At 46.6% G+C, this 20,934-nt stretch overlaps 1 protein-coding gene across 1 annotated transcript in view; it reads right to left on the bottom strand.

Moving 5' to 3' along the window:
- Positions 1-332: 332 nt before the first annotated feature.
- ACACA (acetyl-CoA carboxylase alpha) overlaps positions 333-20,934 on the bottom strand; it is a 335,657-nt gene continuing 315,055 nt past the window's right edge. Inside the window, exons 53-56 of the mRNA XM_006154441.3 lie at positions 14,682-14,836; positions 13,863-14,033; positions 6,530-6,666; positions 333-2,633 (exon numbers count right to left, since the gene is read on the bottom strand). Coding sequence (XP_006154503.1) covers positions 2,510-2,633; positions 6,530-6,666; positions 13,863-14,033; positions 14,682-14,836 — 587 coding nt within the window. The 3' untranslated portion in view covers positions 333-2,509. The remainder of the gene's footprint in view (positions 2,634-6,529; positions 6,667-13,862; positions 14,034-14,681; positions 14,837-20,934) is intronic.

Here is a 20,934-nt window from a genome sequence, read left to right as displayed (position 1 = left end):
TGAGACACCATCCCACTCTTAGCAGGTAGAATTGTCCATGCTCCACCCCCCCAAAAATAAAACCCACACACAACAAAAATGACAGAATTGACTCTCTGCTGTGGGGTCCCAGAGTGCTGGCGGCCTTACAGAATTTCACCTGCATTCAGCCAGTGAGGGGGGCTGGCCAACGCCACCTCTCTCATTCCTTCTGTCACCAGTTCAGGAGACAAAGGGTATGAGGTGCTGCAGCGCCAGGAGGGGCTTACCCTGTCACTGAGCCTCTGCTCCTCTGCTGAAAGAGGGATAAGAGAGGAGGTGGCTGGTCACGGACGCGAATGACAAGCTGTGACTCTTCTACAAATGTAGGGCTTTATTTCAACAAAATGTGAAAAGAGTGCATTTGACGGAAGCTCCTTGCTCTCAGGGTATGTGTCCATCGAATTCTCGCTGAGACAAGTGAAGGCTGCTTTGTGAACGAAGTGAACAGATAATACGGCAATCTCAGTTCAAACACGTCTTGGTCAATACATCATCGATACCCTCCTGCCTCAGTAAGCCTGTGCGTGTAACAGGCTGTGGGAAGACCAGACTGCTCACACTGGCTGGCTCTTTCTGACTTCTTCATATGTAAAAATCCCTGTCCAGGGTAAGACCTAAAGGGAAGAGCTCTCGATGGGAGTAGGCATTCCAGGTTCCAGAGAAACCACTCACTGAGTGTGTCATCATCTGGGGGGGAGGAGAAGAGCACAAGCCAGCCTACAGGAAAGGCCTTCTGTGGGTGTAGAGCTTATGCCACCTTTAGGTGTGTGGGACTCGATCTACTGCAAAGTGGAGAGGAATAATTTGGTCCGAGAAGAATCAGATTCTTACTAGGTAAGCTTAACCAGCAATAGTGGATGCTTCTTCCTGGACTAGGAATTGCTTCCCAGCTTTTTCTGCCTTGCACCTCCCCCAGGGGCAAGTCTGGCTGTGGCCCTGACCGTGGGGGCGGGCAACTGTGCACCTAGCCATCCAGGCCCATCTGTGCTCCAGAACTGCTGCGAAGGCCAGTCAGTCCACTTGTACACAGTGCCTGAGGAAGGAGGAGGCGGAGCTCTTCCTGAGTGTGAACTACAGGGCCAGGGCTCATAACTGTAGCTTGCACAGAAGTGTTCATACTGCTGCTTCTATGCCCTCTTAGTGGTCTCCTCCTTGGCTGTCACTGACAAATGCAATTAGCTGCACAGCAGGAACCGGATGCTCCCCCGGCCCCAACCCCCTGCCACTCTTGCTTTAGGAACACCAACGGGGGAATCAGTAAGCTCTTTTCTTCAATAAACTGGTTGTTGAAAATAAACTCTCTCCACCACCCCTGTGGAAACCCCTGCTGCTGGCTGGGAGGGACCAGAAAGCCTGAAAGACAGCAGCACCATGACAGATTGTGAAAACCTTAAGGTCATGTGGATTCTGTGTTCCCTGGAAGTCCCCCCACTCTGGAGCACAGCTGTCACAGGGTCCTTTCAGTCACTCTGGAGAGACTGGCTACCCCTGTACATTCTTGGGAAGAGACAAGACCCAAGGAGAAGAGATGGCAGCTGCCAGTGGAGGTGCCTGGCAATAGTGATGAGTGACTGCTAACCTCCCAACTATCAAAGCTCCAGCCTCCCCAGTCCTAAGGACAGAGACTATCTGGATCTGGTCACTCCCCCATGGCGTGAGTAACTCATTACATCAGTGACAAAAGGGCAGTTCCCCAGCTCCTCCTCTGCCACACCAGCTACAGCACTGTCTACGGGAGCACTGGTGGAAGGCTGGGCCTTGCAGCTCCCAGCTGGGTGCAGCAGCCAGCCCCACAATGCATGCAGGGTCGTGGGGGGCCAGCCATCTTCCCAGGAATTCCAAGGGAAGTTAACCCAAGGCGGAAGCCCCCTCAATCAAGACCAATAACTTGATCTATTTTCCTTCTCTACTTCTTGGACCATGGTTTTACCCTGGTCTGTCAGCTCCCACAGAGCTCACAGTAGATCTCATGCTCTGCCTTTCTCCATGAACAGGTGCCTCGGTGTGGCTACACGGAGCACGATCCGTCCCCAGCGCTTAGTGTGTGGCAGACTGACTGGGGCATGAACAACAGGCTTGAGATGACTTCCTCTCCCCAGACCTGGCGCCGGCCTCAGCCCAGCCCTCCTCTGCTGCCTGTGGCGGCGGCTCATGGGGCCAGGAGGGGCAACATTTGTGTAGGAAGACCTCATGGTACACGCTGTACCCTTCATTGCCTTCTCAGTCCTGTGCAGGGAGAGAGGACTGTTGTCACAGCCAGGGTAATAAATACTGAGTGGGGTAGATGTGACCAGGGGGCTGGAGCGGGGGCTTTGTGATCCTATATCCCAGGAAGTCATGCATAACCTGAAACACTCGAGGGGAAGCAAAATGCCATCTGACTCCAGCGCTGGGTCTCCCACGCCTTCCTGTTACAGTGGTTCCAGTTGTAAAAGGCAGCTCGAGCCCTCTTCTCGGAGACAGGGCAGGGGTGGGCAGGAGGCTCTTCCTACGTAGAGGGGGAATCCATCGTGGAAAGGATCCGTACAACCTCTGCTCGCTGAGTGGGTGAGATGTGCTGGGTCATGTGGACGATGGAGTCCATGGCAACTTCTGGATTGGCCTGCACCAAGCTGGAGAGGAGTGGAGAAGGGGGAGGAAAGAGGGAGGCAGAAGCATCTGCGTTAGGGTAGCTTCAGAGCTGTCCGGGACACATGCTAACCCGGTCCATTGCAGACCTTCGGTGCTCTCCCCACCTGACTTGTTTTCCTACACTGAAATAAATGTCCTCAGCAGTCGAGGTAACATAAGATGACCCTGCAAATGTGTATTGATAGGATGCAGGGAAGTAATTAAAAAAAAAAATGAAAGGGGCATGTCACAAAGACACAGTGGCCCTTCCTTTTGGCCAGATTCGCCATCTTCCAGTAATTAACCAAAATGACGAACATAAAGGCTTTGGCGACATATATGCGAATCTACAAGAAAGGTGATATTGTAGACATCAAGGGAATGGGCACTGTCCAAAAAGGAATGCCCCCCAAATGTTACCATGGCAAAACTGGAAGAGTCTACAATGTTACCCAGCATGCTGTTGGCATTGTTGTGAACAAACAAGTTAAGGGCAAGATTCTTGCCAAGAGAATCAATGTGCGTATTGAGCATATTAAACATTCTAAGAGCAGAGATAGCTTCCTAAAACGTGTGAAGGAAAATGACCAGAAAAAGAAAGAAGCCAAAGAGAAAGGTACCTGGGTTCAACTAAAGCGCCAGCCTGCTCCACCCAGAGAAGCACACTTTGTGAGAACCAATGGAAAGGAGCCTGAGCTACTGGAACCTATTCCCTAAGAATTCATGGCATGATGGGTGTTAAAAATAAACTAATCTGTGGTCTATTAAAAAAAAAAAAAAAAGAAAAGACACAGTGGGGCCTATATGAAAAAGGCTAAATGTGAATCAGTCTGGGCATCAAAATAAGTACAGTAGGGGCTGGTAGGTAGCATGGTGGTTAAGGCACTGGACTCCCACATGGCCAACTGCAGTTCGAGTCCCAGACCTGGCAGTGTGGGCTTGCTTTCTCACTTTCCCTCCCCCTCTCTCTGCTGAGTGCATGTGCCCTATAACAAATTAAAAAATAATAGTAATAATAATGAATAAAATTAAATAATTCTTATAAAAAGGTTTACTGTAATACAGTAAGTTTACCGTAACAGTAAACATTGTTTAGTGTAAAATAGTAAACGGTGTTATACAGGCAGAAGCCTCATACATTTCATGTTTACCACATACATCTCTTAACTACATCATTTTCTCTTTTTTTAGGTTTTTGCTATAGCCATGTGCACTCACCAGAGAGAGACGATGAGAGGGAGAGTGAAAAACCTTCCCCTTCTCCATTCTCCTCCTGGGATTTTGGGCACACACATACATGTGCCCAGCATGATTTTCAAGCCATTGGGTCTGGAACTCAAATCATGGCTGTCCATGTGGGAGTCCAGCACCTTAACCACACACTGCCTGCTGGCCCCTCTTGTGGTTGATTTTTAACCATGTGTTTTTTGTTCATTATGGCTCTTAAGGTGGGAGAAGATGTAGAGGTGGAAGATAATGATGTTGATAGTCTTCACTCTGTAAGCCTAGGCTAATGTGTGTTTGTGTCTTTAAAAAGTTTAAACAGTTTTTAAAAATTTCAACAGCTTTGGGACCAGCAGTTAGCATACTGGCTATGTCGCTGGACTCCCATGTAGTCGACCATGGTTCAAGTCCCAGACCCGGTGACTTAAACTCATGCTGGTGCGTGTGTGTGTGTGCCCAAGATCCTGAGAGGAGAATGGAGGAGAAGGGATTATGGTGTGGCCATCCCCCCTGAGGGGTGATTTCTTGCTTTCTGTCTCTCTGTCTCTTGTCTTTCTGGCGAGCACATGCGCCCTACAGCAAAAACCTCTCCAAAAAAAAAAAAATTAAAACAGCTTTAAAAATTTTAAACTGTTGGGGCTGGCAAGTGGCATGGTGGTTAAAGGCACTGGACTCCCACATGGCCGACCACGGTTCAAGTCTCGGACCTGGTGGTTTGCTTTCTCACTTCCTCTCTCTCTCTCTGTCTCTCTGATCAAACTGGAAAATAATAATGATAATAATAATAAATAAAGTTAAATAAAATAATTGTTTAAAAAAATTAAAAATTTTAAACTGTTTAAACACTTAAAATGTTTCTAAATTTCAAACTGGGAAAAAGCTTAGGGAATAAGTATATAAAGAAAAAATATTTTTGTACAGCTGTACAGTGTGTTTATGTTTTAAACTAAGTGTTATTAAAAGAATCAAAAAGTTTAAAAATTAAAAGGTTGTGAGCCAGTTAGTAGAGTGGTAGTTAAGGTGGCTGGATTCCAAATGGCACATTGTGCAGTTGAGTCCCGAACTTGGAACTTGAAAAACACGCTGGGTGCATGTGCGTATGTGCTCAAAATCATGAGAAGAGAATGGAAGAGAAGGGATTGTGCAGTGACCATTCCCCCTGGAGGTGCTTTCTCACCCGCCTCCCCATCTCTCCTGTAAGCACCATATGCCCTAATAGCAAAAATACATTTTTTTTAAAAAAGGTACAATAAGCTAAGGTTTATTTATTATAGAGGACTAATAAAATTTTTGAAGAGTTTTCTGCTATAGAAGACTTGCACTCACTGGAGAGAGAGAGAGAGAGAGAAAAAAAGAGAAAGAGAGAAAGCAAGAAATTACTCCCACGGGGGGATGGCCATGAGACCATCCCTTCTCCTCTATTCTCCTCTTAGGATTTTGGGCAGGCACACACACATGCCCAACATGAGTTTCAAGCAGCCAGGGCCAGAACTTGAACCATGGTTGGCCATGAGGGAGTCTAGCACCTTTAATGCTATGCCACCTGCTGGCCCCAAGAAAGGTTTTTTTTGTTGTGAGAAAGTGAGAAATCACCCCTCAGTGGGGATGGCCACACCGCAATCCCTTCTCCTCTTGGGATTTGGGGCATGCACACACATGTGACCAGAGTGAGTTTTAAGCTGCTGGTTCCGGTACTCAAACCAAGATCAGCTACATGGGAGTCCAGCAACGTAACCATTATACCATCTGCTGGTCCCCAGGAAAGTATTTTTTTTTTTAAAATAAATGTAATATAGCCTAAGTTTACAATAATGTTCTAGGCCTTCATACTCATTCACTACTCATTTACTCAGAGCAACTTCTAGTCCTGAAAGCTCCATTCATAGTAAGTACTCTGTAAAAGTGTATCATTTTTAATCTATTATATCATATTTTCATTGTACATTTCTATGTGCAGCTATGCGTGGATCCATAAATACCTACCGTCGTGTTCCACCTGCCTACAGTACTCAGTAACAGTAATGTGCTCTAGGGGTCGCAGCCTAGGAGCAACAGGCTGTACATACACCCGGCTGACTAGTCTAAGCACTCCATGATGTTCACGCAATGCCAAAACATCCAGTGATGGGTTGCTCTGAGCACATTTCCACTGGCAAACAACACGTGACCGCACGTGTGGGAAAGAGCGAGCACACTCACAAGTGGTAAAGGGGACAAAACGTAACAGGTAAACCCAAGTACAGGTTGATAGAGTGTTTTTTTGCACTGTTTAGTTTTGCAAAACTCTACTGTAAATGAATGGTTCCAAATAAAATTTCATAAACGTGCTCCAGTAGCCTCTACCACATATTCTGATACTGGGCCTCTAGAAGATACCACAGCTGACACTGAGCTGGGACTGGAGAAACTGCCACGCAATTGGCTTCCCTCCAGAGTCATTTACGTGGTTAGAGTACCTGCCTGGGTACTCGGAGCTAATGGGTGGGCACAGCAGACTAAGCCTGCAGCCAGCGGAGGTCACCGCTGGGGACCACGCGGTCAGCAGCAGTCCCAGACAGCAAGAGACCACAGAGATCATAAGGCATCATCGTCAGTTCATGACTCGTCCCCCAACTTTTTACTCCACATGAATTAGCCCCCCTTCTCTAGCGGAGTCCCCTGCTGCTGAACTCACCTGCGGATCTGCTTGAGCACGTAGTCTCTGCTGATGTATTTGATGTTTTCCTCTATCACCGAGCGAACGCCATCCTCCTCCGTCAGCTGTTTCTCCAGCCACTCTACCAGGTCCTTGTTATTGTCCCAGACGTAGGCCTGCAAACACGACTCGGTCAAACACCAGGGGCCAGGCTGGCCTGGATACCCTGGTGGTTCAGAATCTAGAAGGCTTATCCCTAAGTATTCTTTATAATTCTCTTCATGTTGGCACGGAAGTAGGAAGAAACAGGCCTGAAGGTAGGAGCTGCCCTCATGCTCCCTCCCTCTCCTCTCTGGTAGGACAGCAGAGGCTGCATGTTCACTTGAGCTCTCCGGAGGCCATCAGTGCGCATGCTGACTGTACATCAGACTCCAGGGATCTCCCTAGTCCACAAAGGTGCAGAGAATCCAACGACCTTTGGATTCCAGAGGAACAGTTAAAAGCCCAAATGATTAGTGACGTATGAGAGGGAAAGGTGGCTTAGTGGGTGCTGTGCTTTCAGAGGCTAAGACACAATTCCTAAACTAGGTCTTCAGTGCAGACAGGCCTGGATGGACGTTAGCGCTTCGTGGTGGAGGGCTCCTCAGACACAGGCACTGTCGTGAGGGAAACCTTGCTCTGAGGGGACAGCCACCAGGTCAGAAACCTAGCCTCCACTTCATTAACTATGAGCGTATTAGAAAGGGTCAGGACGTCTCTCACCCTGAGAGACTCAACAAACCACCTCTCGTTCCCCCCTTTTCAAGATCATTTAGCCCACTATTTCCTAGGTAGTTGACTACATGATAATTCAGGAGTGTGGTAGAGCCTAACAGCCTTCTCCTTGCTCTCTTCTCTCATTTTCTTTACAAATCATTTAGGAATCGTTTTGTTAATGGTTTCCGGAAAACCAAGTACCACCATTAGGGCTCATTCATATTTATGTCATTTTGTTTGGGTAATTAAACACAAAGCTCGTCATTTAAAGGTGCGCTATCCTTCTCTGTTATCACTAACGAAGTCAAAGTCAGAATGACAATGAGTTTGGTGCTGTAATTTAATAGGTGGGTGCTTAGGGACTCTCTAAGGCTTTGAGGCTTGAGATGCCACTACGAAACCTGTTTACATGCAATGGCACAAAAGCCACAGCCGTGACTATAGGACCTGGAAAGGCTCAGAGGAAACGTTTTCATCACACCCTGCAAGAGGCATCAGCAGTAAGCTGAGCTGGGGCTATCTTGTAATTTGCGATTCATGCCTTTAAAAACAATGGCTTCTTTTCAGACTGCCACACCTCATCCTTAACTGAATTCTACGTTTGTAAAAACTCTTTAAGGAGTCCTTTACATTGGAAGAATTAAGGAGCATGCCCTTTCTAGCTCTGTCCATTTCATTTTCTGGCACTAAGTTTGCCCGTTTCTAGACTTACGGTGATGTGGCCAAGACAGCGCAACGCTGAGCGAGCCTTTCCACACGTGTCACCGTCAGGACCACCAATGTCCCTTGAGGCTAGCAGGCAGAGAGCGGTGCTGCGATCCCTACTGACCGGGAGTCGGCTAGCGCCGTTCTCCCAAGAGGACTGTCTTAGCTCGCTCCTGGGTCCCGGGTTACTGCACACCCCAACTATGTGCAGAGAGGTGTACCCCACCTACACCCAGACTCTTAGCCATGGTCACCTGTCTTTTGTTATTTTACTTCTATCATAGGTAATTTAGACTTCTGTTCCATGGTTTGAGCACTTGTACACATTACCCTACTTATGAAGATTTGGGGGGAGGAAAAAATAAAACAATGAATGCTTCTTGGGTTTCAGAATGGAACACACACACACACACACACACATACACACACACACACACACACACACACACATAGATTTACCCAAGAATCCCAAAGCCTTTAGTTTAGGAGAATATTTAATACTCTTATTAATCATTTTTAATCCGTTTGCTTTTAATTAAGAAACAGCATGATGCTTTCCTATCAACATATGCCAGGGAGCAGATTAATTGTGGCTTAAGATAACTCTCCTTGATTGGTGTAGTGTATTAGCTAACGAGATGCCTGCTTCTAACGGTGCTCAGACACTACACTGCAAAGCCAGCTCCCTCCAGAGAAAACTCTTCTGCCTTTCCCTCCTGCAGCCAGCATGTACGAGGTGTTTAAATTAAACACTACAAAAAGTTCCCCGACAGGATTAGAACAACACATTCCAAGTTTTACAGCTGCTTAAAAACATGGGCCTTTTGTATGAAAAATCTACTGTTTACTTGGAGTACAACTGGATGACAACCACCAAGCCAAAACCCCAATAAAGTGTAGCTCACTCCCCAGAGTCGGTGGAGGCAAAAGGGTCGCAAGTCCTAATCAGCTGCATTTCTAGCAAGAATAAACAAACTTCTGCACCCATGGTGCCACTGGTTTTCCTCGACAGACCTAGGAAAGTTTGGGATCTAATCTGCTCCACTTGGCCAGGGCAGAGAAAGCTCCCTCCACAGGTAATGGAATCTATAATTTCTTATTATTAAAGGCTCATTATCCCAGCCATTGAGAAGGATGGGTCACCCCTATTTTCCAGGAAAGAAAGGCATTACTATTTACCTCCTTAGAAGTCTGAAAATGCGACCGGTTAGTCCTAGTATCCCAGTGTCAATTTTAACCAAGTGTGAAATATGGGGCTGATAATTTCATGACAGGCCGAGGCCCATATGTCACCTGTCTGACACTCATCTTAGTCAGAACAGTTTAATACCAATAACTGCTCAACAGACACTTTTTCTCTCTGTGCGTCAATGGATAAGTATCTCAGGCACTACTCAGCCCCACTAATTAAATGTAGTAATTAGTCTATCTTACAGCATCTAAATGACCTGTTTGTAAAGTTTCATTTCTAACGTATGGGATAGCCGTTAAGTCCTCTTCAGGAAATGGTACAACAGGGACCCACCCTACACATACCCTACAAATAACTCACCTTGTGAGCTGTCTAGAGATACCTCCAGCTGGGGAGGGTCCTTCTAGTTCTGACCTAGATTTCTGGGAGCGAGGGGCAGAATGGCACACCCCCCTAAAATATATGTACACTGTAGGAAGACATTTTATTATACCTATCACAGGAATAAGACCTGTCCAATAGAAATGGAGGAAGCAATGTAATTTTTTTTTCAGAGACTTTGGAACACAACAGCAAAAGACCATGTGGGCTCAGGATGCCTGCTGGACCCCCATCTCTTGAGAGCCACCCCCATCTCTGCTCCAGGCCCACCACAGTCCTAGCCATGCTTTCCAGGTTCTGCCATACCCTCTCCCTCCTGGTGCCATGTAAGATGTCTGTGCATGATACCCATCTGTGGGTGGCGGGGGACGGTGGCCCTATCAGTGACGCTTCCTCCTCACAGACCTGCTCTGAGCATTCGTTTCATCTGGAAATCCAGAATAAGGATGTGTGGAGAGTATCTGGACAATATCAATGCATTTGAATTAGACTGCAAATGTATTAGAGCCAGGCAAATCAAAGAACACTTGAGAAGCACCTACTGCGCTCGGCAGCCGATGGCTCTTCCTGTCGAGCCATTAAGTTACACATTTTTAACTGCTGGTCTGTGTTATGAGTTGTTACCTTCTAACATGTCCAGAGAGACAAGGAGGAAACTAGCATATTTTGAGTATTTACTAAGTGATGGACATTGTGCTCCATCTTTTAACATAGTTTTATGCTTTTATTGTTTTTTGCTTATAGTTTGCTGTAGGGCACATGTGCTCGCTGTGGGGGGTAGGAGGGAGGTAAAGTAAGAAATCATTCCCCTTTCCCGGGGCAATGGCCATGCCACAATCCCTTTTTCACCATTCTCCTCTCTCGGTTTTAGGAAGGCATCTGCATGTGGGGTGATTTCCAAGCCACTGGGTCTAGGACTTGAACCACATAGTCAGCCATGTGGGATCCAGCCTCCTTAACCTCCATGCTACCTGCTGGCTCAAACTTGTGATGTTATTTAACTCACTGAATTAGGCAAGCTCCATGGCTCAGTGATAATGTGCTGCTAAGTGATGCCTGATCCCACTTGGCGACCACAGTTCAAATCTCCAGCCTGGCTGGCCTGAAACATGCTGGGCACTGTGTAAGAGCGTGGACCTTCAGAAGCCGTCTGTGCTGCCTCTGCAGGGCCGAGACTCTGGGGAGGTGCTCATCTCTCTTGTTCTCATGTAAGCATGCATGTACTCTGTCATGAGTAGGAAAAAAGTTAAAAAACAAATTACTGTGGTGGTTAAGGCATTGGATTTCCACATGACTGATCGCAGTTTTAGTCCTGGACCTGGTGGCTTGCTTTCTCACTCTCCCATTCTCTTTCTCTGGTCAAATTTAAGAAAATATGATAATAAAAAAAGAAAATTAAATAAAGAATTGTTAAAACCAAACAAAAACAAATCACTGAACCCAGTGATATACACATTATCCCCATTTTACACATGAGGAAATAGAAGCTAAAATAATATGCCCAATCCAATAAATGGCAAAGGCGAGATTCCAAAGCCCGCACTCTTCTCACTGTTCTATGTAGAGGCCTAATCTCAATTTTTGCCATTCAGGTTTGGGGGAAAATCAGTCAGCCTGTTTGAAAAACCACACACTCCAAATCGGGGATCTAAGAATCAAGACAGAAAGCATGCCCATGAAACAGTCGTGTGCCATGTTCTTACGACCCAATTTAAACCACAGTTCTTGTTATTTTTTCCAGGGAGCTGTAGTAACGCATTGCTTCTGCCTGCCGTGAAACTATGAACCATAAACCCTACTATTTTGTACAATAGGACTGTCCCAGTGGATTCAAGCAGAATCCCATAACTCACAGTAACAGATACCTCTAAGGGAAACAAAAGAATTACGCTGCTCAGTTATACAACATCACAGTGTCTTCAATTTTCTGTCCCAGAATCTCTCTCTTTTTTTTTTTTTAAGGATTAAGATTAAGAAAACAAATTCTCTAGGAAAAAGAACACACAGCATGGCCAATAGATGCCTATCACTAATGTCTTTCCCTCCCAGTAACCACAATAAGGATTAGAGGGTCACTTCTTGGTGCAAAGCCAGGGTCTAGACTCAGCCAGTCTTTGCACTTGAGAGACACAGCACACAATATCCACCACTGTTTGAAGACTTCCCCCACCTCAACCCAGGCAGAAAAACCAAAATAAGGATTAGAGGGTCACTTCTTGGTGCAAAGCCAGGGTCTAGACTCAGCCAGTCTTTGCACTTGAGAGACACAGCACACAATATCCACCACTGTTTGAAGACTTCCCCCACCTCAACCCAGGCAGAAAAGGTGGTTTTAAGCCTTTTCCAAATACCAAGCAGATTCTACATCGGCCCTTCAGAGGCAGCACAGACGGCTGCTGAACACTGCAACACTTTCTTCTCTCAAGGGCGCTGCAGATTTTTATCACCCACTCCACACTAAACTAGGTCCTGCTGAGCCTGCAGAATATGGAAGGAGGTTTCAAAGCCATACGCCCTGACATCATAGGATCACCCTTGCTGTCCTCATAGATGGAGAGCTCAGGAGAATGCTGTCTTTGTAGATGGGGGCAAGGAAAATAGCTTCACTTCTTGGGCATCCTTAGTTCCTAGTGCCTCGGCAGCTCTTCCGGAGCGATGGGGCTGGAGTTGCCTTCTGCACTTGAGTTCCAGCCAGGACCCTGTGCACGTATAATCAACTGTTCTCCCCACTGGCAATGACTTATTTCTTCACACACACTGTCCCCCTGGGAGCAGACGCTAAAGAGCAAGTGAAAGGGCCTATCTACTCACTTCATGCTTGGAGGGAAGCTATTCCTTCTCCTCATCCTTGTGCCTACCGAGGCTGTGCACGTCCATTAGTGACTAATGTGGTAGGAAGGCGGTGCAGGCCTCTCCTGGCCACACACACACACTCCATTTACCTAGTCGGCCGCTCTTAACTGGAGAACAACCTCTTATTTTACACTTGCGTGACTTTCAATGCCAACTTCCACTAGGAGCTGCCAGTAGCCACTGACAAAATTGTCTCACTCAATTATGATGCCAAAGACTGACCTTAACCTGAACCAAATGTTGGAGAAGTCTGTGCTCCCCCACTGCACATCTGAAATATTTATCCAAAGAAGCTGTTCAGTCGTAAAGAAATGGGCAGATTTAACACAAAGGTGAATCTTAGAAGCACCCAAGTCACTGGCTTGAAAACCGACAGCAAATCTTGGAGTCTCTCCCTATGAACGATTAGCAGAGATTAGGCAGCACTTTCAGGAAGAGGTTGGGCTGCCCCTTTTCAAGGGCTAGGACTCCTCCAGCCACCACCAGCGCTCCAGCCATCCTCTAATCCAGCAATTACCAAATGTTTCTGAACACACAGTACCAACATCCTGATAAAAGTGAATATACAACTTCCATGGTTTAATCATTTTACAACCACTGAAATAGGTTAATTTCCTTTTCTTAGTGAAAACAAACAAATAAAAGTTACAGCTTTTTCTTTGCATCCTCCTTTGGAGTGTTCTGTGCAGTCCACGATTCCAGGGGCCGGTGCTGGTGCCCTTACTCCGCCATCCTGGCCTTAGAGCAGCACCATCCCCAACCCTGGGGCAAGAGCACTGAGGACGTAATCTTGACAGAACCACTGCCCAAGGCCATGCCCTCTATGAGATCACGCTGGGAGGATGCTGGCTGCATGGCTCCCTGCATCCAGGGTGGACATTTCCTCCTAGCTCTGCTCGGAAACCAGAAGCTCTTCAGCTAGAGCCGAAGCACCTCCTGCCTACATTACTATCATGTCCTGTTGGACTTCCTGCTCCTGCTCCTGTACTTCAATTCTATCCCCCACACAGCCACCGAGTGGCCAAAAACAGAAACCAGAACATGCTACTCTGCTGCTTAAAACGCCTCAGTGGCTTCCCACAGACCTCAAGACAGAGTCCAAACTCCTCGACACAGCTCACTCAGCCCCGTGCCATCAGGCCCTTGCCCTGTCTTCTTGCCTGGCCCCTGTGCTGAGCCGTCCCATCCTGACTATGTGCAGTTCCTCAGCTGTGTGCTACTCCCCACAGCATGCCTTGGAGCATGTCATTCCTTCTGCCAGGAACATCTTCCTGCTCGCCATTGTCCTCTGGTTCACTTCTGTTTTGTTTTCAAGAAAAATATCTCCTCTCTTCTCTAACTAGATGGCAGGACAAGTTACTGTGCGGGTATACAGGTGGGGAGGAAACGGGGGCTTGGACCTCACTGCTTCCCTTCCACTCCTGCCCTTAGAGGCCTTGTAGCCCTCAGGGGAAGATGAAGGCTCCTCCTTGGGGGCCCACCTACCTTCACTGTTCCTTCCACTTCCACAAACCAGCGCCTCAACATGGCCTGGATCTGGCCATCAGTCAGCTCGGGGTTCGCATTGTGGATTTTCTTCTTAACCAAGTCCTCCAGCAGGAGACGCCTTAGTCGCCAGTAGAAGAAGGTACGAGATGTTTTCCAGTCCAGGATGTCCTACGTGCAGACAAGAATAATCTTAGTCGCCCCAGCCCTAATCTCCACTGAGCGCTCAGTCTGGAGAGAGCTCCACAGGCACAAAAACCTACTCTCCAAGCAAGCCCTGTACTCCCAGCATCTGCAGACATCCCCCGGGACAGAGCCCACACGCCCTGCTGGTCTCAGCACTGTGCACAGTCTGGGCCTGGCCAATGCCCATCCCACAGGAGGCTGAAATGTTCGGGCCTGAAGATGCTGTGAGCTCCCAGACAACCAGAGAGAAGAACGGGTGTGGGCTCAGATGCCCTGCATGCAGATCAAACATGAATTGGGTAATGCCGGAACCTTGACACTGTTGTAATACATAGACTTCCTGGGCAGCTGTCACCAGTGAAGACATGGGTGACTCAGTTTCCCTCTAATAGACTGGAACTTGCTGCCTGAGGACTCCATGGAAACCTATCATATGCTGTGTTAAGATGTTAGTGGATACAGGAAAAGGGGTCTTTCAAACACAATGGAAAATGGTTAGATCTGCATAAGCTGTTTTAACCCTGCCCTAACAGCTCCCTGCTTGTGAGCCCATGTGCATGACACACACTCACTCACTCAGACACACTTGCAGGTATCTGACAAGACGGCAGACGTGGCAACCATTGTACTTACGTTAATAACACCCTTCTCCTGCATCCGGCCTGGTGTGTCATGCAAGTCAGCAAACTGCACGGCTACCTGATGGTAAATGGGAATTAGGAACTCCTCCCGCTCCTTCAACTTGTTCTCCAGCTCCTTCCGCTCAGCTGGGCTTAGCTCTGGGGTGCCTGCAATTAGATAAACCTGCCCGTCACACTCTGCGGTGACCAGGAATCTCTGCACAGACGCAGCCACAGGCACAGAAGGTGCCACATCATCAGCTGCTTCCCTCTGGGGTCTGGCTGGCTCTCCATTGTCTTCCCCACTTTGCTGAGTAGCAGGACTCTGCAGATGCCGCGCCTCTCTTTACCCTGCTACGGGAGCCCACATGTCTTCTTTTCCCTGGGGAGGTCACAGGTGTGAAAGAGTGATGTCAATTCCTCTGGAGCAGATGCAAATGACCACCCAAAAACCTGCATCTCTCATCATCTTGCTAACTAAGCACCAGGCCCCTCCAACCCCACAGGAAACCAGGATTGCTGCTGCCCTGACACCATGCTTGTCCCTGCTGACAGAGTTGGAGTGGCTGGCTGTCCTGACCACAGGATGTAGTAGAAGAGTGTCCCCTAGGCTCCAGGCACAAACTAGCAGCTCTGGTTTCCCCACATCCATATCAGTCACCTACCACACTTGGTAGGGACCTGAATAATTCCTAAAGTTGTAAGCCACAGTACTGCACAGCTTCTAACCTCAGGTTGGAGTATTACTGTAATCACCAGAGGGTACGTGTGCTGGCCAGAGAAAGACAGGGAGAGGAACACGGAAAAGGAAAAAAGCAACCCTTAATGGGATGTGGTTACAACATACTCCCATTTCCACCCATCAGAATTTTGGGCATGCAAACACACGTACTGAGGGTGTTTTTCAAGCTGCTGGGGCTAGTATGGAAACCAGTGGTCAGCCATGTGGGATCCAGCCACCTTAACCACTAGCCCGCAGGACCTGGCCCAGGTATGAGTATTCTTAACCTCAAATTACTAGGTTCCAGTTGAGTTAGTGCTAGATCCACGCACTTTGTGCCAGCTGAGTGGATTAGCCCCTGGTCTCCCAACTGGGCTGCTACTGCCACAGTCGCCTCACTCATCAGAGAGGAGACCGAAATTCTGTCTAACAAGGCGGCCTCCCTCCCTAATCAATAGCGTCCCAGTAGAGGTGTTGCTACGTTGCGCTTTTTCTCCTAATTACTCTCAGAATGGGATCTGCAATCAATACTGAAAATTTAGTTGGCTGCCTGGTAAGGAGGAGTAAGTCTAGCTGAAGGAGCAATAGGTGACAGCCCCTGGTGTCGGGGACAACCTGAAGTGCTTTGTCACCAAAGCTGACAAATAAATACATGAGCACAGGTGACGGGATGCGGAAGAGAAAGGTCTATTTCAAGCATGCCTGTCTGGGAACAGGCCTTGTTCTTTATACCGCTATGAATCATATGCCATAAACAGCCTTGGGCTGCTGAGTGGGCCGTAAGTATTATACATAAACACAAGTTAACAGAACAGGGATGTAACAGTAGTCCCTAGTCCCATTTTTATGAGTGTTCTGGATGCCCAACTTCACTTTTTTTTTATTTTATTTTAATGTGCCAGAGGAGGTGTGTGCTCACTGGTGATGAGAGAAGAGAGTGAGAAAGTGAGAACGCACCCTCCACGGAGATAATCATGCCATAACCCCTCGCTTCTGTTTCTCCCGTCTTTCAGGATTTGGGGCAAGCATGCACACGTGCCTGGCATATTCCTCAAGCCCCAAGATCGGGACTCAAACAGTGTGGGATCCAGCAGCCTTCACCAGCACACGGACCACTGGCTGGCCCCCTACTTCACCTTTTTGTTTTATTTATTTATTTTATTTTATTTTATACATTCAATCGCATTATTATTTGTCTTATAAAATGGATATTTCAACAGGTGAACATTGCTCCCTAGTACAGTTGATAAAACTACAAGATATCTTCAACAGATAATACCACACCTCTATGTGCCATTAATGCTTTGCCTCCCTGTTTTTCTTCTAAATGTCCTTCCTCAGATCCTCTTTTTTTTGATTTGCCAGAGGGCAAATACACTCACCAGAGAGAAGGCAAGTGAGAAAGCACCCTCAGTGGGGGATGGCCACACCGCAATCCCCTCTCCTCCATTTTCTCCTCCCTTAGGGACTCTGGTCTCACAGGCACATGTGCCAGTATGTTTTTCAGGTTGCCAGGTCTAGGACTTGAGCTGCCCAGTAGGCTATCTGGGATCTAACTGCCTCAACCACCACACCACTAGCTGGCCCTATGTTTGTTTGTTTGTTTAACTTACCACTATTTTGAAACTGTGATGAAAGGTGTTTAAGACTTTCTTGGGCTGTCATGTAGAGGGCACTCTGACTGCTGCTTTAGGCCCCTGATACCTCAGCAGCTTTTCTTCCGAAACAGGTAAAGAGCATGACCACACCGGGCCCCATTGTACAGGATGACAGGAGGCCCACTGTTCGAATGTGGCTCTCCCTAGAGAACTGCTGGAGGGGATGGACACCCTTCCAGGGAGGCAATGCACTTCCTCTTCACTGAGAGGAACCAAGAGTCCTTGGAGAAACAGCTGACTGGGGCTGGGACAGGGAAAAGTCTAAGGTGATCCTGGAATACGTTGTGACAAAAAGCAAAGAAGTGCTCAAAAAATTACTGAAGTATATTAGAAAGACACAGAAGCCAGTCTGAAGGAATTCCTACTGGCCAAATCTGGGGCAATTTGAGCATCAAAACAAATAATTATTATCTGATAGAGTATTTATGGAATGAAATAAAAATCTGTGAGTACATCTTGATATAATTAAACAGGGGAGAAGAGAAAGAGGATACTCTCCCTTCCAGCAGAACAACAATAAACACAGAAGAAATGACAGTTGTAAAAATAACCATTTTATGCCGTCACTATGATTGATTCTGTCAAGAATCCTCAATGCATGCTAAAACTAGTGGAAATTTGATGAGAAATACAAAGTAGCTTCTGAAAAATAATTTATCAATCACAAAGGGAAAACGGTAACTTTACAGTGAATCAACCTGATGAGCCAAAACTGCAACAAGTAATCAAAGTTACCATCACCGACAATGGGCAGACTGACGTTGTAAGCCTCTTGACATCATGTACTCACAGATCATTATTTCTATAGTATTCCCGCCCCGAATGCAGAGTCTGTATCTCTACGGGGCTAATGCTAACTCATTTCATCTTCACAACAACCTTATGAGGTCGGTATTCTTATTACCCCATCCCACAGATGAGGAAACTGAGGCAACAGGGATTTATGTAACATGCAAGATCACAAAGCTAGAAAGTGACAAGCCAGGACTTGGACGGAGCAGTCTGGCTTCTGAAACTCTTGAACACTTCTGTCTCGGCTTACTCAGGGCAGAAGACAAGTACTACAGTAGTCGTATCCTTCGGATTTCAGAACAGGCTAAGCAATGACGGCAGACTCATGGCTGATAAAGATTTAGTGCCAGTCTAGTCCTTACATAACTAAGACCAGGATAATGCCTCGGGTAATTCCCACTCTGTAGGTCAGATATGATTTCCTAGGCAGACCTAAGATTTAAGGGCAATTTCTCTTATAACTATGAGGTAAAAAAATCAACGCAATAGCAGGTAAAACCACAGCCCTGTTAAGAGACCAGGGAATAGCAGGCCCAAGGACGTGGCTGAACAGGGTTCCAGATCCTCACAACTCTCTCTCTAGGTAAACAATCAATACTACGCTTGAATAAACACATACATACACGTGGACCACTGCATTCCTGGGCATTTGCTGTGTGCCAGGCGCTGTATCCGTATCTTTCAGGATAATGTCGCCCATGAGTCACCCCGCACAATTCAGACCTAGATCTGATCAGCTGCTAACACTGCTGCCACTCTGAATCCAACGTTACTTAGCACTTTCCCGGGCTCTTCACATACACTCGCTCTAAGTGTTATAGGAATTGGGTATGTATTTAACAAATAAGAAAACAGAGGCTCTGAAGCGTAAAGTGACTTGTGAATGGCATCCAGCTCTTAAGAGGCAAAATCGGGACGTACACTTGGGTGTTGCTGTCTCTTAAGTCCATGTTCTCCACAGTAACTGGCCCCAAAGGTGGCCAAGGAGAGATCTTGGCAGTGGACACAGAAGGAAATCCAGCTGGAAAGCTGGTTCACTTTGTTAGCAAGGAGTTGAGAGTGAGGCTCAATGTGGGATGTAGAAGAGGGAAGAATTAGAGGCTGAGGAAGAAGGTGTCCTAGAAACAAGCCTTTGGCTTAACCAAGTCAGAGGGACAGAGGAGGCCAGTTCCTGGGCTAACAAAGTCAAGCTATTTATTTGAAAGAATAATGAAATAAACTCCTATAATGCTCCAGCCCTCCTGAGACTAGGAAGGCTATGGGACATTCCCCCCAAGGCCAACTTGTTGGATTCCTTCAGTAATGCCTTGTTCACAGTTCAAGACCCGCCTCAAAGAAGGCATCAATGCATGGAAAAGACTGATGTAGAGAGTGTATGTGTTTTAAAATGCATATGATAAAGCCAAGGATTTATGTGCTTTGTTTTGGGGGGAAAGGGTTTTAAAATGTTTATTTTCTAAAAATAGACCGCGGCTCTAAAGCTAGTTGTCCCTTGTGTTGTGCACTGAGGCGCCTCTCGTACAGCAAAGCAGCCAGCCCCGGTAATGATTTAGGGGAGATTAACAAATATGTCAATGTCTATTTTCTGCTTAATTTAAAAGCGGCGTCTATAAAGATTTTTGACTTCTGAACCCTGTTCTCCTGAAAGAAAGAAGGTAAGAATGAGGAGGGGGATAAGGAGTGATTATCCTATCATTGATCGTCTGTCAGGAGCATTTCTTATTCACTGGACTATTGTAAAAAGCTAAGCTCTCGATCAATCCTGTAAGCTCCCTGTACAATTAAATATCTTGGAATGGTTTTCTTTCTTTTCTAGCCAGATTGCAGGGCCTCAGGGTTTTTAGGAAAGCAAGTCAGTGTGTATGCGTGTGCGAGTGTGTTTAAGAATATGCTACAGAGAAGAAAGTGATTCTTCTCCAGAATCCTTTTAGGAAAAGACCGAAATGAAAGAAGAAAGGTAGGTTGCCCTATCCCATCTTACCCTAAATAAAAAGTCCCCATGAAAATCTAAAAACACAACCTTATAGTTAAGACTTATTATCTTTCTTCTAGATTTTTGCCATAGGGCATGTGTGCTTGCCAGAGAGATAGAGAAAGGGAAAGTGAGAAATCGGCCCCTAGTGGGGATGGCTATGCCACAATCTCTTCTCCTCCATTCTCCTCCTGGGATTTTGGGCATGCATACACATGCACGTGGCATGATTTTCAAGCTGCCAGGTTCATCATCTGAACCCCAGTGGGTCATATGGAAGTCTAGCACCTGAACCACTACACTACCTGCAGGCCCTAAGTTAAACATTTTTAATATGAACACTTAAAAATCCAGGCCAGCTGTGGTAGCAACACAGTAGCACCTGCTCTGTGATGCTGAAGCCACGTGGGAGGTCCCAGTTTCCTGTACGCACCAGGTGCATGTATCTGTGATGCTAGCTGGCTGAGGCTGGCTGAGGCTGGCTGAGGCTGAGGGTGGGTTATGTCATAAAGGCCCTGTTCAGTATGTCTCTCTCATTCCAATGGAAAATATAAAAATAAACATGAAAAAGAATTAAATACAGAAAAAGCATTATTAGTCTGATCAAATAAGAGCTAACATTATTGAGATTGCGCTGGTACATTTAAATAATTTTCATTTCATTTAGCCCTTGCAGTGAACCCTTAAAAAAAAACAAAATCACTCTTACAGATGAGGAAACTGAAGCACAAAAAATTTAAGAAACTTGCCCAAGACCACAAAGCTAGGAAATAATAGAGCTGAGATTTGGGTCCCGATAGTCTGGTTTAAAAGCCCATGTTCTTCAAAATGACCCATAAGTATTCATAGTATAGCAGCCTGTCAGGTGATTCCTTTAGACATGTCACAGTATAAAGACCCATCTTTTCTCCAGGGAGTAAAAGCTGAAGGGAAACTCCTGAAGGAGATAGCTGATTTCTACAGCAGTTTTGTTTGTTTGTTTGTTTGTTTAAGAATCATTTTATTGGGGTCCAGCAGTTAGTGTAATGGCTATGTCGCTGAACTCCCGTGTAGTCGACTGCGGTTTGAGTCCCAGACCCAGTGGCTTAAACTCGCACTGAGTGTGTGTGTGTGTGTGTGTGTG

The sequence above is a fragment of the Tupaia chinensis genome, unplaced genomic scaffold (genome assembly GCF_000334495.1).
Source record: "Tupaia chinensis unplaced genomic scaffold, TupChi_1.0 Scaffold000407_4, whole genome shotgun sequence".
Classification (NCBI taxonomy): Eukaryota; Metazoa; Chordata; class Mammalia; order Scandentia; family Tupaiidae; genus Tupaia; species Tupaia belangeri.
This window is presented reverse-complemented; position numbering and strand designations above follow the sequence as displayed.